Below are 17,792 nucleotides of genomic sequence, written 5' to 3'. Positions count from 1 at the left end.
AGTTCCCTTTCTAAAAAGCAATACACTCAGTTAGTTTTACTAATTACTTCCTATACATGTAGGGTAGCCTTCTGTGAATATTGCCTTGGGACACCAGATCCCTCTGCATCTCAGAGCTCTCCAACCTCTCACCATTTAGATAACATATTTTCTTTTCCCCTGCCAATCAGGCTGAAATGATGAAGCAGGTTCTGATTCACCTTTCTGTTTGTTTGAATATAAATTCAGTGGGAGTCTGCCCGTTAATAGTTGCCTGCTTATCTCCTTCCCTTCTCTTTACATAGCACTACATTGTATTTACAGCAGGTTGGTCCATTCTGGTGTTTACATTCTAAGTGAGCTGTTTCCACACTAATTATTCCCAGCACACTCCCGATTCCTTGCTCCCTTGTGTTTTATCTAGCATCCCCTTTATTCCACCTATGCTATCACCTCATTTGCACCTTGAGTGAGACTTGCCCATTCTGTGTAAAAACAAAGTATTAATTCTGAATTCACTGATTCCCCAGACAACCTTGATGAAATCACCTACTGGTTTTGTAATGAGGTTCTAATAAACGTGAGCATCTTCTGTATGTCTTTCATATCATGATCTTAGACATCTATTAATCAGCCATTGGTCTATCTTCTCAAGGAAATAACCCAAAACCTTTTGGGTTTTCTTAAGTGGTATAACTTCTCTTGCTCATAAACCTTACTTGTATCTTCATCAGATGCTGCATCCTTTCTGTAAGCTGGAGATGGGAACTCTTCATGGAACCACAATTGTGGTTGAACTCTGTAAAAGCAGAAAATGCTGGAAATACTTAGGCTAGATAACAGCTGTGGAGTAAGAGTCAGAGTAACTTTTTCAGGCTGATGATCTTTCATCAATTTTTAACTAACTCTGATGAAAGGTTATCGATCTATTCCATTTTGCATGGATGCTGCTGGAACATAATAACATTTCCAGCATTTTCTGTTTTTTTTCCCCAGATTTCCAACATCTGCAGTAAAATTCTTCATATCCTTGATATAGACTCCTGTTCTTTGTACACTCCCACCCTTAACCCCCTCTTATTAAACTGCATTGCTACTAGCAGTAATTTTTGTGCCTCTACACCAAGATCTGCACTGTGCCATCTGAAGTGACATACGACCTCAAAATATACTATCTAATCTTCACTACGTTGAAACTACTTTGGTGATTACTTGTCCATTCTGAATTGTTTTTTAATGTTGTCTTCTAAATTGTCTTAGTTCTCCATGGTATTAACTACATCTCCTAATTTGTCATGGAAATGTTGAGACTTTATCTCAAAGCCAAAGAGTTTTCCACCTATAAATGCCGGGTGGTCAGCAGATCTAAATACTTTTACTTTGTTCTCAGTTGAACAAACAACCAACGTGGTGCTGTACTCGAATGATAAATACACAGAGGAGGTTGCTGTGGAGGAAGCAAAGTAAGTACATGGATTATAAAAACCTACAAAATAACCAGAGCTCTACATGACAGTCATGGGCCACTTTGGAGCCCTGTATGATGATCAAGTTGTATTGGTCCGCTGTTGTTGTTGTATCTCACTGTTTATCTCGTCACTCTACCTTTTAAAGAGATAGAATCATAGAGAGATACAACACAGAGACAGGCCCTTTGGCCCGCCATGTCCATGCCAGCCATTAAACACCCATTTTCACTAATCCTATTATTCGACCCACATTCCCATCCACTAGTATCCTGGCATTGTACCCTGTAATTTCACCAGCAATTAGGTCGGTATAATCAGGTTCAAAGCCAGTGAATTGGGAAGGAGGCAAATTGGCCAGGTTTCCATGTTCTGGTCACAATACAGTAGATCCCAGTTGGTTATTGTTGGCTGGCTTACAGTGAGGCTAGGCATTCTTCTACACTCAACCTCTCCAGTTAAGTAGCCCATATACAGCATGTTTTAGCTTGCATTATTAAAGTCCCAGTTTATTCCTATCAGTGTTCAGTTGGATAAGATTGTGTCATTCAGCTGAGGTAACAGTGCACATACCTGTAGGAGTCAATCCTGAGACTTGCACACCAGTATCTACCATAAGGGCACAAGTGTTCTAAATTTGTTCCTCAGTGTGCAATAAGGTTTTAGTCCACGCCATAAAAGCCTTCATTCTTTTAATTTTTGGTGATCCTCTAAGTACAGTGCAAGATCTTTGAGGTCTGGGCAGAATGAGAAGAACATGTACAGTAGGAATTTACCTCCTCAACACGCTTTCAGTCATCCAAAACTTCATCCAAGTCATTTAAGTGTAGGACTGGATAGAAAGGAATAGCATTAGAGGCACAGTTCATGTATTACATCCTATGCTGGGACAACACTAGTGTCAGAATATCATTTCCTTCTGAATAGAGTCAGTTGGTATTCAGGAAAGTGCTAACCGAATGTGTTGTAATGTGAGCAGGAAATGTGCTTCGATCAAATAATATTATGCTTCTAAATATATACTTTTTTTAAATATACAGTGACCAGATTGCCACAGGTTCCACTTTCTCAAAGACTTATGTGATTGTGCCCTCATTGGCCAACAACCGAGGCAAACATGGCATCGCACTTGATGGAAAAATCAAACAGGAGGACACCAACCTGGCTTCTTCCACCGTGTAAGGGATTTGGATTTGACTTGGAGAATTAAGTCGTGGTGGGGGTTGGGGGAGCAGTGAGGAGCAAGTTTGATCAAGGATGGGTGAGGAGGGAAATTGGGCAAAGAGATGGAGTGGGGTTTGAAGGGAGATGGGGATTTGGGAATTGTGGAAATATGAGGGGAAAAGTCTGCTGGGAAAGGTTAAGAAGGGGATTAATATAAGGAGGAAGAAGATTTGAAGAGCTGTCGTCACCCAGTTATCAAACTAGGATTCTGGACCAAATTGTCTGGAGTCATTGGGTCTTGTTGAATCAGTCTGAAAGTTTCATATGTCAGATGGAGTGCTACCTGTTGATTGTACATATCTTAAACACAGTGTTTCACCTTGAGGGCTCAGTGGATGAAAGCACTGCCTGCTGTGGTTGTGAGCTGCACAGAATAGGAAGGTCCCAGGTTCTATTCTCAGTCTGTGTTCAGTTACCTGTCCTCTCTGAATTATAGTCATAGAGTTGTAGAATCAAACAATATGAAAACTGGACCTTTGGCCCTCTGAGTCCACACCAACGGCCAAACACCCATTTACACTGATCCTACATTAGTTTCATTATAATTCTCCCCACATTCCCATCAACTACCCCCAGATTTGACCACTCACCCACACAATAAAGGCAATTTACAATGGCCATTTAACCTACAACTCTCACATCTTTAGGATCTGAGAGGAAACTGGAGCACATGTGAGATACTCATGTGATCACAGGGAGAACGTGTAAACTCCACACAGACAACACCAGTGGTCAGGATTGAACATGTGCCATTTGAACTATGAGGAAGCAGCTCTACTATTTACACCACAGTTAATGTTCCTGGGATGGGCACATGATAAGTTCAACCAGGATTCCAACTCCAGATTGCAAAACAATAGGTCTTGCTGGAAAATGCTCATTTCCTTTCCTCTTGTAATTCATCTTGGTATCTTGCTTTTTCTATCCAGCCTCCCTCCTGTTCTCAAGGTTATCTCCTTTCCTCTCCCAGCCCACCTTGCCCCTCATTTGTTCTTTTACCTCTCCCTTTCTCCAACTGTAGGCAGGATTGGGCTTGGCTCTGATGCCACTGTGGTTAACTATCTTGCTGATGCTTACTGGGTGTAACCAGCACAGAAGAGGCCTTAAGGAGAGGTGATGTTGGAGAGAGAGAATTTTACCATGATAGTTTGGATCAATGAACTTGCCTTATTCAGAAGAGTAGATAACAATGAGAAAGAATTCCTAATTTCCTTTATGTTGCTATGAAGCCAGTATCCATGAGATTTGAAGAGAACTGATGGAGTGGGAGGATAATGAATCATGAATGCAAGCTATCTGTAGGAAACAGATACTTGATGTTGCACTGTGGATATAGACTGCTTTCTGGCAGAGTGGCGAGATGCCAACCACAGAATTCAACCGTAGTAGAGCTTGGGATGCACAATCTGTGGGGTATATGCAATGATCCTTCAGACTGTTGTTTCTTTATGAAGGTTAAATGTGATAACCACACAAACTTGAAAAAATAATTGCAGGAGTCAGTAGATGCTGCTAGATTTATGGCAAAGAGAAGTTCCCAAGCAATTTCATAGCAATGTGAAACAAAGGAATACATTGACATTCATTCCATTAATTATCCGAGCAATTTGCAGATCAAAATATCATGAGGTGATATCCATGGAGAAGATGTGTATTCTCCTATGCAATATAGTATAGGTACAAAACAAGTTTGTTGCTCGTGTCTGGACAGAAGCTATAATTATTATGTCAACAAAATAATTATTATATTCCAGGAAGTGCATTAACAAGCGAGGGAAGGCTATATCTGCAGAATAAAGTCTTCTCACATGGCTGACTAAGTATTGCAGATGCTGTATGTTTCTTTGTGTGAAGTCAAAGGCATCTGGTAGTACATTAATAGCAAAACTAGTCGTGTAAGGGAAAGAATTACAAGATTGAGCTAGCAGAGTTCTGCCTTGTGTGCAGGTTCCCTAAAGTGGAAATATAGGTGTAGATAAATGATTGGATTAGCAAAGGTCCGTCAGCTTTGTTTTAAAGAGAGGTCATAAGAAGCTTGTTTTGAAAGATTAGAGCAGAAAGGGAAGACAGAATGAAGGCACTGAAGTGAATCCAGTATGTTTGAGGACCTGCGGGAGAGGGTACAATGCAGTGTAATGCCATTCCTTCCTTTGTTGCAGTTTAAAGGAAGGAACTGATCGAGAAGTTCAGGGGATGTTGGTGTCCTATACCGTAAAAGTCAGCTTGTTGATTCCTGGGTGAGTAGTATGTGCAAATTAGTTTCAATTAGTAGCAATTCTCACATTTTACACTTAAAAATCATCTTTGCAACTCCACATAATCCTACGTTCAGAGTTTTATTTGGATTGGCAAGAACCATATTAATTACATTTATATTCACAGAGAGCTATCAGTAGGGACCTAACCTACCTACACAAGCAGAACCTGAATGCACTCACACAGGAAATCACAGATTCTACCAAAAAGTTGTATTGCACATGGAAGTGCATGGTAAACTGATGCTATTTAGTGGGTTCACATTTCCTCTGAGGCAGTGGGGGAGTTATTTTCATGGGAACCACCACTACCAGTAGTGGTGTGGATTTGCCTCACTTTATGCGAGGAAGGTTGGTATGGTCATGGGAATGGCATCCTGACTTCTCCAACCCTCCATCAGATACTCTGGCACCGAGGTCAAGGGAAACGTGGTCCCCACACACCCTGCAGGGAAGTTGCCCCTTCCTGTAAAGTCAGTTGATGGGTGCAGTAGAAAGAAATCCATCCTTGTCTTCCGTGGAGCCGCACACTTATCCTTCCCAAAAAAGCCCACTATCCCATTTAAGTGGCACTCAAGTCATCTGCCTAACTGCTGTTCAGCCTCGTTTTCCTGTTCAGTTGTGTATGGATACTCCAGTATTGCAGCAACAACATTAAGCATGCTTTGCATGCAGATTGGCATCACCAGTTCATGCCCGGCTACCTATGCCCTGATGCTTCATGAACGTGGAAGCACACAGTTCAATTTTCTGCTTTGCACCTTGCATGGTTGGAAATGCTGTTGGAGCTTAGTGATCAATTTTTATTATGGTACTCTTCAGTTGTCATATGCTGTAAGATTGATTTTCTAAGCCTTGAAGCCCTAGTATTCACCCATACATGAAATCTGTAACACAAGGAGTTTTTAAAGCTCTTCTGCAGGCGATCCCAGAACTCCATTCCAGGATGAAATATTAAATTCTTAGCGTGACTTTATTCCAGTTTTGGTCCCTGCCTCAATACGGTCAGACTTGACTCCATAATTGCACCCTTAATTCTGGCTCAGAAGCTCACAGGTTCACACTCTAGTTTGGAGACTTGAGCACAGACTCAGGGTTGACACTTTAGTACAGGCTGACGTGTTAAACAGATGCTCCATCGGTCCTCTCAGGTGGATGTAAAATTCCCCTGGTACCTTTTTAAAGAAGAACAGGTAAGTTCTAATGTCCAGAGTAGTATTTAGCCTTCAAACAACATCACTGATAGTGCATTAGCTGGTCATTGCTGTTGCTGGAATCTCACTGTGTGCAGTTAAACAGGTGTGATGCATCGGTCTCTTCAGTTTAATAAATGCCTTGCTCTGCTTTATCTCGCTTCTCCCTCAGCTATTTCTTTATTCCATGAACTCCTTAGACACTCTTGGCACCTTTCACCCTCCAGTGTGTCTCTGACCAGTGTACTCCCCACATTCCTCATTCTGTGTGAAGATATTTAAATCTAAGCTTCCTGAAATAAATTGAAATGTATTTAACACTTTGCAACAACATTAATTTTGCTGTTAATACTTTCTTGCAGCATGCTGGGTGACATTAGCACCAGGTGAAGTAATATTACATTAAATTATCAATATTTTAATTTAAAGCTCAAGTTTTTATTGTATGTAAAAAGGAATTAATTTAACACATGAGAAAATTATTTTTCCTAAACTAATGTCCAGACTGGGCCAGTCAGTGTATTGGTTCAGTATGATTTGTTTTGATAATTACTATTTTGATTGGGAATCTTAGCATGTGGAGGATAGTGAGATCAGTGTGAAGCATGCTAATATGTTGGGGCATCTTGTGATAAAGGGGTAGTATTGGGTCTCTTAAAGAACATTAAGGTGGATAAGTCCCCAGGACCTGATGGGATATACCACAGGTTATTGAGAGAGGCAAGAGATGAGATTGCTGGGGCCTTGACCAAGATCTTGGTGTCCTCTCTAGCCACAGGCAAGGCCTCAGAGGACTGGCAAGTAGCTAATGTTGTTCCGTTATTCAAGAAGGGAAATGGGGATAATCCTGGAAACTATAGACCGGTGAGTCTCACGTCATTGCTATTGGAGAGGATTCTTAGGGGTGGGATTTATGAGCATTTGGAAAACCATGGCCTAATTAGGGAGAGTCAGTGTGGCTTTGTGCGGGTCTAGTCATGTCTTACTAACTTGATTGAGTTTTTCGAGGAGCGGATGAAGTTAGAGCTGTGGATGTTGTCCATGTGGATTTTAGTAAGGCATTTGACAAGGTCCCTCAAGGGAGGCTCTTCCAGAAGATTAAGATGCATGGGATCCAGAATTGGCTTGCCAATAGAAGACAGAGGGTAGTAGTCAATGGGACTTATTCTGGCTGGAGGTCTGTGACTAGTGGTGTTCCACAATGATCCATACTAGGACCTCTGCTGTGTGTGATGTATATAAATGACCTGGATGAAAATGTAGATGGGAGGGTTAGTAAGTTCGCAAACGATACAAAGATTGGAGGTGCTGTGGATAGTGTTGAAAATTGCCAACGGATACAGCGGGATATGGATCAGTTGCAGATATGGGCAGAGAAATGGCAGATGGAGTTTAATCCAGCCAAATGTGAAGTGTTGCACTTTGGGAGATCAAATATAAAGGGACAATACAATATCAGTGGAGACCTTTAACAGTGTTGATGTGCAGAGGGATCTTGGGATCCAAGTTCACAGCTCCCTGCAAGTAGCTACACGGGTTGATAGGGTGGTAAAGAAGGCATATGGCATGCTTACCTTTATTAGTTGAGGCACTGAGTTCAAGAATCAGTAAGTTATGTTGCTTTACGAAGCTTTATAAATCGGGTATCTTTATGAATCGGGAAGCTTTATAAAACTTTAGTTAGGCCGCATCTGGAGTATTGCATTGAATTCTGGTTGCCCCATTATAGGAAGGATGTGGAGGCTTTGGAGAGGGTGCAGAAGAGGTTTACTAGGATGCTCCCTGGATTAGAGGGCATGTGCTTTGAGGAGAGGTTAGACAAACTTGGGTTTCTCTGGAGTGGTGGAAGCTGAGGGGAGACCTGATAGAAGTTTATAAGATTATGAGATACATAGATAGAGTAGACAGCCAGTATCTTTTTCCCAGATTCGCAATATCTAGTATTAGAGGGCATGCATGTTGAGAGGGTGTAAGTTTGGAGGAGATGTGCGCGGCTTTTTTTTACACAGAGTGGTGGGTGCCTAGAATGCACTGCCAGCGGTGGTGGTGGAGGCAAATACAATAGAGGCATTTAAGAGGCTCTTGGACAGGCACATGAATGTGTAGAGAATGGAGGGATAGGCAGAAAGGATTAGTTTAATCAGGCATTTAATTACTAGTTTAATTAGTTCAGCACAACATCATGGCCTGAAGGGCCTGTTCCTGTGCTGTGTTCATCATTGCAGAAATTTAACTCATTTTCCTGAGTTGGTGATAAATCATAAACAGGAGGATCTCCTCTTATTCTGCACATGCAACAGTTGCAAAGAATGCAGGCTTACAACAGAGTATCTGACATGTTGTGAGCTGGGGGCATGTAGCTGACAGAGAGCAAATAAAGGGCAGAGTGTATAATTTATCCTCTTAGTCATTTCCCTGTTTCTGCATCGTCATGATCAGATGCCTTGTATAGTGAATGACTAAGCCACATAAGCCAGTGAATGCTTTCTTGTCTCTGCATCAAAGACTACGAGTTAAAACCCCATTCCACAGGCAGAGTAATTCACACTTTAACCACCCAGCATCATGCTCCATTTGCTGGACCTGCCTAGTTTTGATTCTGTGCTCTGTCCAAACAGTGGAGGTGTACCCCCCCTACTCCCCCATCCCCTGAGAGCAGAAACGAGGCAGACACTAGGACTACTGCACTTTCTGAGCAAATATTAAACTTGCAAATGGGCATAAAAGATCCTAAGGCATTAGCTGAAGATCAGGGAGATCACTTGATGTCCTAGCCAATGGCTTCTCTTATCCCAATCATTAAATGCAGATAATCACAGAAGATACAAAAGCCTGAAAGCATGTACCACCAGGCTGCTATAAGACTATTGCATGGTTCCCTAGTATGATAAAATGGGCTCTTGACCTCTCAATCTACCTCATTGTGGCCTTGCACCAAATTGTCTGCCTGCATTGCACTCTCTCTGTAACTGAAACACTTTATTCTGCATTCTGTTATTGTTTTGCCTTGTACTACCTCAATGCACTGTTGTAATAAAATGATCTGTATGGATGGCATGCAAAACAAAGTTTTTCACTGTACCTTGGTACATGTGACAATAATAAACTAATTGACCAATTTAATCTGGTCTTTTATCTAATTCCCATTAGTGGGAGCTTGCTGTGCACAAAGTGGCTGCAGACATTCCCTATCTGAGAAAATGAAAGGCTTCATATCAATACAGTGCTGTTCTTTTAGTGGCTAGAGATCAAGAAATCTGGTTAGATTTGATGCAAAGTGTGTTGTTCACTCAATGTCAACATTCTTATTCCGTGAAGGTTTTAAGTCTTATACTGATGTTTTTTTCCTTCTGCAGCGATACCACAGTGGAAATACCCTTCCTGCTCATGCACCCCAGACCTGGTGGGTATTAGCTATATGGAAGATATTGTGGAATCTGCTTTGAGCAGACGTGTTTGTGGTTCGTAATGGTAGTGTGCAGCTACCCTTTTGGATTTGACAATATTTTGCACTGGGTATAGAGTCAGAAAGGTAGCACAAGTGAGGGCCTCAGGAACTTCCCACCCGGATAAATACTGTGCTGCATTGGCCTTAAGTCCCTGAGGTTTGAAAATGGTAAAGAGTTGTGGGCAGTTCTGGGAGTGGGAAAGAGGCATTCACTTGCAGCCAACTACCCCCTTTTTCTGGGATTTTGGCAGACCAGTCAGAGGAGAGATCTCAACACCAACTACCACCCCTCACCCCTACAGCCCACCTCAATCATCTGAGTCCAGTCCTAGGCACAGTGAAGGAAAAGCTTGAGGATCTACCCTTGAACCTTTTGATTTGAGACTGAAACAGAAATTATTGGGAATTAACTTTGAAACTTCCATGGGGATTATCTATCTGTTATTGTAATGACTGGGCCTATTTTAATAGATCAATAAGGATGGCACTGAGAGAGTCCTAAACCACTTGACAGGAATCAGCAGGTTAAAGGCTTCATTTAATCATAGAGTCATGCAGCACAGAAACAACCTGTCCATAATGACCATCAAATACCCATCTATACTAATCCCATTTACCAACACTAGCTTTGGTAGTATAATAACCAATAAGTGGTCCAATTAAACAAAAAATGCACAAAACGGAGGAAGGTAGACTCTCAGGTGCACACATTTATAGAAACACAATGATGAGTTATTTGCATAGTGCCTCCAATATCCCAAAATTGTTGCAGGAATCACTTAAGGAGATATTAGAGCAGGTGACCAAACAGTTGATCAAAGAGGTAGGTATTATGGAGCAAAATGCTTAAAATGCAACAAACCAAATGTAACCTGAACAGCTAAATCAAAATATTACCAAAAGGCATGTTTTTATTCTTTGGCAGCCTCAAGCATTCTACTTGTCAATGCAATCTGGAAATGATAAGGGAGTGAGTAGATCAGAATTCTATAATGGGAGTAAGATAGAATTAGTAGATCTTTTGGTTATCTAATTAACAGGAACTTCTGAGGGACTCGGCAATATCATATTCCTGTTTAGGATGGTGTCCTTGCAGAATTCACTGGTATTGATATCGTAACTCCTGACCTCAAATTCACTATTTCTGCAAGTGCAATTTTCATCAGTGCGAGAGAATGGAATCGCAGAATGAATCACCTTGATCTTTCATTGACACTAGGCTGTTGCACTAATAATGAAAGGAGGTGCTCCTCTGATGGCTTAATTTGCATGCAAACACACAGGAAAGGAAGGTGTGTGAGTGAGGAAGTAAAGGATTAATAAACTATAACTGTATTCATATGTTATAACTGATGAGAACTGTGGCTACACCAAAAAATGATTATTTCATTGTTAACCCAATTTTGAAGTCCCACTTCTGTCTGCTGTAACATCACACAGTGCCACAGGTTAATTCAAACGTGTTTATTTAGCAATATATCGCTAGGGAGAAACCTCCTTACTCTCAGGTAGAGTCCGCAGTGGAGTTTTCCAAGGTACGGAGGGGGCAGACAGTAATTTATACAAGCATTGTCACGCACACTTTAATGAGCCAGGTGCCACAGTTCTGGGTTGAGCAGCAAAAAAACAAAGGACAACTGCAGAGAAACAAAGAACAGCATCACACCCAAGGTTCAGTTAATCGGTTTGCAATCAAGAGACACAAAGACAGGTATCACACTCATTGTTTGGGACAGCCTTCCCATTTCCTGTTAAGTGCGACCATCATCCTTATAGTTTAACTTGATTGCAAGCCAATTAAGTCCCGGACACAGCAATTATCACTCAGCACCCAGCCCAGAAAAATTGGTTTTGCTGCTCTGGCCTGCCAACCATCTTTTTAATCAGTATTTCATGTAGCCACAGTTCTCATCAGTTATAAGATATGAATACAGTTACAGTTTATTAATCTATTACTTCCTCATGAGGAGGTAATTGATCATAAAAGAATTCATACCAGCCACAGCTGAATGTTCTGGTTGCTCATAAGGATGCAGTTCAGGTGTGATTGGATGGACAGAGTTGTGACATCATTAGGATAGGTGTGCGAACCACTTGAGGTGTTACAACAAGTGGTTAAATGGCTTTTGTTGATCTAAGAGATGGGTATTGAGTATCATCTAAAGGGAAGAAAGAAAAATTGAGAGACAGAGCATTCTAGGAAGGGAAATCCAGTGTTTAGGTTTTAGCTGGCAAAGGTAGGGTTGTCATTGATGGATAATTAAAGCTGGCATTATTCACTGGTTGGAGAAGCCACCAGAGAGAACTGAAATTCCATGGACCAAGTCCTGGCTTCAGTCATTATCTTCAGGAAGGACTTGACAGAAGGAATTCAAGAGAACAGTCAGCAAGGGGCTTTAGCTGTGGATATCACAATATCTTTGATTTGCATCTGCTAAGCAGGTAGTAAGTACAGATTCAACTAAATCTACCACAGCTAACTTCAGATTTAACCCTCCACCAATGGCAACTCTACCCTTTCCAGTTAAAGCCCCCTGGAAATTCCTTCTTAAAGCTTTCTTTCAACCTTTCTTTCTTCCCTTAAGATGCTCCATAATACCTACCTCTTTGATCAACTATGTGAAAAACACAATGATGCTGGAGGAACTCAGCAGGCCAGGCAGCATCTGTGGATAAAAGCACGGGTACTGCCTGGCCTGCTGAGCTCCTCCAGCATCATCATGTTTTTCATCTGAATTCCAACATCTGCAGTTCTTTGCTTCTCTTTGATCAACTATTTAGTCATTTGCTCTAATATCTCCTGAAGTGATTCCTGCAACAATTTTGGGATATTGGAGGCACAATGCAAATAACTCATCATTGTGTTTCTATAAATGTGTGCACCTGAGTGTTTATCTTTTTCTGTTGGCATGAGTGTCTTTGTTTCTATACATGATGTACATTTTTCTGTTTCTGCGTTTGTCCTTATTGGTGTGATTTCTTTGTACCTATCACTATCTATCTTTCCATTTGTCTCTGTCTGTATGTTTCTGTATATATGTGTGCATTAATCTATAACAGAACTAATTTTATTTTTCTCCTATCTTGTCTCTTCATCTCTCTTACCGTGGAATTCCTTTGACAGAAAGTAACAAGTAAGAATATTTATTTTAATAATAGAAAACAAATCTGTTTTTTTTTGAAAGGTGAAGTATTGCCAGAATGATTATGTTAAAAAAAAACCTGGTCTGAATGAGTTTGCTTTGGCCCTGGTGTAATATGTAGATAGGTGGTCAATGGATGAAACTCATTGGGGCAAAGAATTTTATTTCTCCTCTTTAACACTTTTTCCAATGCTAAGAGCTGCCACCTAGAATGTAATGGATAGACCACCTCTAGCAACACAGTACTGAGTGGAAAGTTACTTTGCCTGACAAGGAATAAGATTTTCATTAAAATGTTTAAAGACCTTAGCTCAAATGGCTTTAATCATCAGTTTACGGTAATTAAACCACAGGATGCCTGTAGTCTGCATTGTGTGACTTTTTACTTCATAGGTTTTAATCTTTATTGAACTTATCTTTTATAAGTTATTCATCAATGAGTGATATTTAATTTTCAGTTTGGACATAGGTTTCATTGCTTGGGAATTTATTGACTTTGAATTAAGGATAAGTCTTTATTGAATTATTCAGTGGGTTTTTATTGACTGAGATTCAATCACAAATGGAAATTGATTTTTATTTGTTGATATTCAGCTGTTCATTTGGATTTTAATTAGCTGTTTAAAATGGGTTCACACTTCTATTATTCTTTAAAGAGGTAACAAGGAGGGTTGATAAGAGCAGTGCATTTGAGGTATTCTCCATGGGTTATAGCAGGGTTTTGACATGGCTACATATGACAGGCTTTCAGTACTCAGCTCCTTGCTCTCTGTAATGTATATTAATGATTTAGATCTAAACATGGGGGTGGTGATGGTAAAGAAGTTTGAAGATGGTGTGGTTGACAGTGAAGAGGAAAGTGTCAGACAGCAGGAAAGTATAGACAGTCTGGTTAGGGAGGTGGGGAGTTATGCACTTAGGGAGATGCAAAAGGGCAAATCTACAACAAGCAGCAGAATATTGAATAATGTGGAGTGTTGTGACTGTGACTAAGCCACCAGAGACTGAAGCTGGTAGATGTAAAAGGTCTTGTTTCAACACAAAGATCTTCACAACAGTACAGTGATGTTTTATACTTTTTAAACAGAAAGGCAATAAAGGATTAACTAATGTTTCAATGGCTATAATTACCCACATTAACATTTTGAATACAGACAGGTAATTTAGCAGAATTACATATTTACAATAGGAGCAGATCCCAACTGACAGAACCCCTCTGAATATTCAGATACCGGTGGCTGGTCCTATTGGGTTCTGAGCACAAAACACCAGACACCCAAAACATACCTTTGTTACAGTGTTGAGGGATTGCTCCCTGAATATACAAACAGCCAAAATATTAAGTGACACAACAGACATGTCCTGAACTATGTGTTAAGTGACAGGGATATATCTTTAACAATGTTAATACAGGTGATGACGACTTAATGCCTTCCCTGATCTTGTCACAACTGTTTAACATGAGCATTTATTGTTATCTTATGGTAGTTACAATGGTACAAAATCAGAATATCCCACACATAATGGCTAGTTTCAATGGCTTTAAAGTATCAGTGGATGTTACATTGTTTTTGTTTGAAGACTGGTTCTCATTTGAATTAACTGGCTGCTCCCCACTATTCCATAACTCCTGAAGATGTCCCAAATAATCTCTAACATGGAGGAGCAGAGGGACGTTTAAATATATGTCCACTGATTCCCCTAAAGGTAGCAGGACAAGTCAATAAGGTGGTTGAAGAGGTATATAGGATGCTTTCCTTTATTAGCCAAGGCACAGAATATGAGAGCAGAGAGGCTATACTAGAACTGCGTACAGCACTAATTAGGCCACTGCGCGAGTACTGCATACCATTCTAGTCACCACTTTACTGGAAGGATGAGATTACATTGGAAACAAGAGTTACAAAAATGTTGCCAGGAAAGGGAAATTGTACCTATGAGGAAAGATTGGATCAGCAAGGGTTGTTTTCTCTGAAGCAGGAAGCTGAGGAGACATATAATTAAAGGACCTAATAGAGGAAATAGGAAGGACCTATTTCCTTTAGTAGAATGTTCAAAGCCCAGGAGGCATAGACTTCAGGTAATTTGGAGAAGGATCGGACGAGAGATGAGTAAAGATTTTTTTTCACCTGGAGGTGGTAGGGGTCTGGAATTCACTGCCTAAAAGGACAGTAGAGGCAGAATGTCTTATCACTTTAAGCAGCACTTGAATGTGAAATCAAAAAGCCGTGACCTACAGGGCTTCAGACCCAGGACTAGAAGGTGGAATCAGAATGATTGAACAGGTACACCCACGGTGAACCAAACAGCTGTCTCCTGTGACATTTTGTTTTAATGACCTGTAAATGGTATTGGGTAGTAATTACACGTTCCATTTCAACAATGTTTCACTGTAATAATAAATGTTGGTTTATCCTCAGCATGATTTATTCAGCATGGATTAGAATTCATTGGATAGTTGGGGTTTGCTGTTGGTCTTGTTTAGAAGTTATGTGGAAGTAGGCTGTGAACGTGATTTTATACTCTGCTGACTTTACCTTCAGAAATCAGGAAGATGATGACTTTGCCATTGAGGATGCTGGAGAACTGTCACCTCAGGGAACAGGGGATGCGGAAGACGAAGACTGACATCTGTCACACTCTGGCGAGCCAAGTAGACTGTCTGTTTGTAGCTCGATTAAATATGACGGAGAATTTTTTATCTGTTTAGTGGGTAGGATTCTGATTTATTCTCCAGAGCCAAGAAAGAGTCAGAAACGTTCAGAATATGGGGCGGATGGATCAAGGGAGGATTGGATCCTATTAAACTCAATTGGCTTTGGACTGGTTTCAGTATCACAGATGTTAAATTGTGAGGAAAAAATTGTTTATGGGAAGGCTGTGCACGCAAAGATGAATTAAATCTTTTAAGAAGGGGTCATTGACTTGGATTGATGATGATACAAATTTACTGCTATTTCGTGATATTGGACTGTGAATTATCACTTGATAAGTTTGCATAGCTTACACTGGAATCATAACACTTTCAGAAAGAAGGATAGTAAGTGTAAATGGTGAATGTATAATGGAGTAAAACACTCCCACAAACTGAAGGTGTATATTCTAAAAATAGGATGTGTGACTGTCAAAGTCAAAAATTAGTCTAGAGGTTCAGTGAATTAGTTGCAAACCATTCACTCAGTTAATAGTATTATTTGAGTTCAGTAATCTGCTTCATAAAGACACCTGAAGTTCTGGAGTATATTCTGGTTTGTAACACAATCCAAGATGCATAAAGCAACAGATATAAGCCATGCATATTCAATAATTATGTTCTTTCCTTCAACTTACTCTGAGATATTGGTTATGCATTAGATAAATTATAAGAACCCTGTCAGATTCCAACCTACCCTACCTCTAGAACAAAATAATGCATTGAAAGTATGACTTCCTCTTCAGGAGGCCTGAATAATATTTCTCCGTTTAATCCTTGGTCATCTAAGGGTGTTATTGTGAACTAGACAAACATTAATCATTCTGATTTGTGTGTGAGATGAATAGATTAGTAGTTTTCTTTCATATTTGCAACAATTAGTTTAAAATAAAATGCATTCAAAACACTTGTCTGTTCTTTTGAGTCCATTTGAAACGATTGCAATTTTTTATATATAATGTTTCTGAATAGTGCCACAGTACAAGTACACGTCAGGAGTCCACAATAGTCAGGCACCCACCCAGCACACAGCATGGTGTCCCAGCCCGCTGCAGATGTCCCTAGCCAGATGCCACTCACGGCCTCCATGCTAGCTGCTGCACTGCCACAGGAGCAGAAGCAGATGTTGTGTGAGCATCTCTATCTGCTGATCCACAGTATGTACCCAACACTAGCTTGAAAAATTACTGGAATGCTGCTGGAGATCGATAATTCTGAGCTCCTGCACATGTTTGAGTCTCAGGAATCCCTTCGCTTCATTACCACCAAGCAAGGAAGAGTGTTATTGCACCAACTCTTACAACAGGAAGACTGATTCTGATTCAAATTAGTTTGTCATATACACCAGGGTGCTATGAAATTCCGAGCTTGAGTTAAGCTCTCAGAATAACAATTCCCTTATAGAGACACCAGGAGTGGCACAATACCTTACTTTTCTTAAGAGGCCCCTTGAGATTGAGAATAATTTCCTTCCACTCTGGGGATGTGGGTCTAAGATGGTAAAAAGACTAAGGTGGGAACTCCAGGCTTTTCCACAGATGGGCCAGGCAATAGCTGTTGGGACAAGCAGCTGGGTAGTTTGTGAGAGAGTGCACGCCTCCTGCCACTTGCATGAGGCTGCTGTGTGCTCCTGATGCACGTGCCTGAAGTTCTCAATACCATCCAAATGTTCCTTCTCCATCCTGAGTGGCTGTGGGGCAGAGATTCCCAGGAGTCAGTGGGGGCGTTTGCATTTCTTCAGGAACATTTTGACCACCCTCTTGAATCTCTCCCTCAGTCCACCTTGTAACCTCTTCCCATGACACAGCTCAGAGTAGTGTGTCTTGGGAGTACAGTATAGGGAATTCGAGTGACATAGCCTGTCTGTCATCATAGCTTCATAGCACAAAAACAGGCCCTTTGGCCCATCATGTCAATGCTAACCATCAGTTGCCTATCTACACTAATCCTATTCACCCGCACTTGGTCTGTAACCTTCTATGCCTTGCTGATTCAAGTCTAGATGTTTAAAACTTGTGAGAGTACACACTTCCATCACCCTTTCATGCAGTGCGTTCCAGGTTCCAACCACCCTCTGGGTGAAACAGTTCTTTCTCAGATTCCCACTGAAAGCCTCTTCCTGACCACCCCTTACCCTAACCCTATGTTCTCTAATTTTTGACACTTCTATTATGGGGAAAAGTTTCCTATTATCTATTCTATTTACTATTTACCTCCCAGTTCTCTTCCCATCCCACTGCCACCCCCCCCCCCCCACCCTTTCTCGCTTAAAGCAAATCAAACTTAGCCTATCCAGTTTCTCTTCATGAAACTTCCTGGTGAATCCACTTTGTGCCCTAGAACATAAAACAGTACAGCACAGGAACAGGTGCTTTGACCTACAATGTCTGTG

The 17,792-nt window shown here is 40.8% G+C and overlaps 1 protein-coding gene across 1 annotated transcript in view; it reads left to right on the top strand.

Annotated features, from left to right (window-relative positions):
• Positions 1-16,225, top strand: part of LOC127571237 (S-arrestin-like) — a 33,049-nt gene extending 16,824 nt beyond the window's left edge. The window contains exons 10-15 of the mRNA XM_052017442.1: positions 1,370-1,442; positions 2,486-2,623; positions 4,829-4,906; positions 6,480-6,503; positions 9,474-9,520; positions 15,252-16,225. Coding sequence (XP_051873402.1) covers positions 1,370-1,442; positions 2,486-2,623; positions 4,829-4,906; positions 6,480-6,503; positions 9,474-9,520; positions 15,252-15,418 — 527 coding nt within the window. The 3' untranslated portion in view covers positions 15,419-16,225. The remainder of the gene's footprint in view (positions 1-1,369; positions 1,443-2,485; positions 2,624-4,828; positions 4,907-6,479; positions 6,504-9,473; positions 9,521-15,251) is intronic.
• Positions 16,226-17,792: the final 1,567 nt, after the last annotated feature.

The sequence above is a fragment of the Pristis pectinata genome, chromosome 6, assembly GCF_009764475.1.
Source record: "Pristis pectinata isolate sPriPec2 chromosome 6, sPriPec2.1.pri, whole genome shotgun sequence".
NCBI lineage: Eukaryota > Metazoa > Chordata > Chondrichthyes > Rhinopristiformes > Pristidae > Pristis > Pristis pectinata.
The sequence above is the reverse complement of the archived record's forward strand: the minus strand, read 5'-3'. Positions and strand labels throughout refer to the sequence as shown.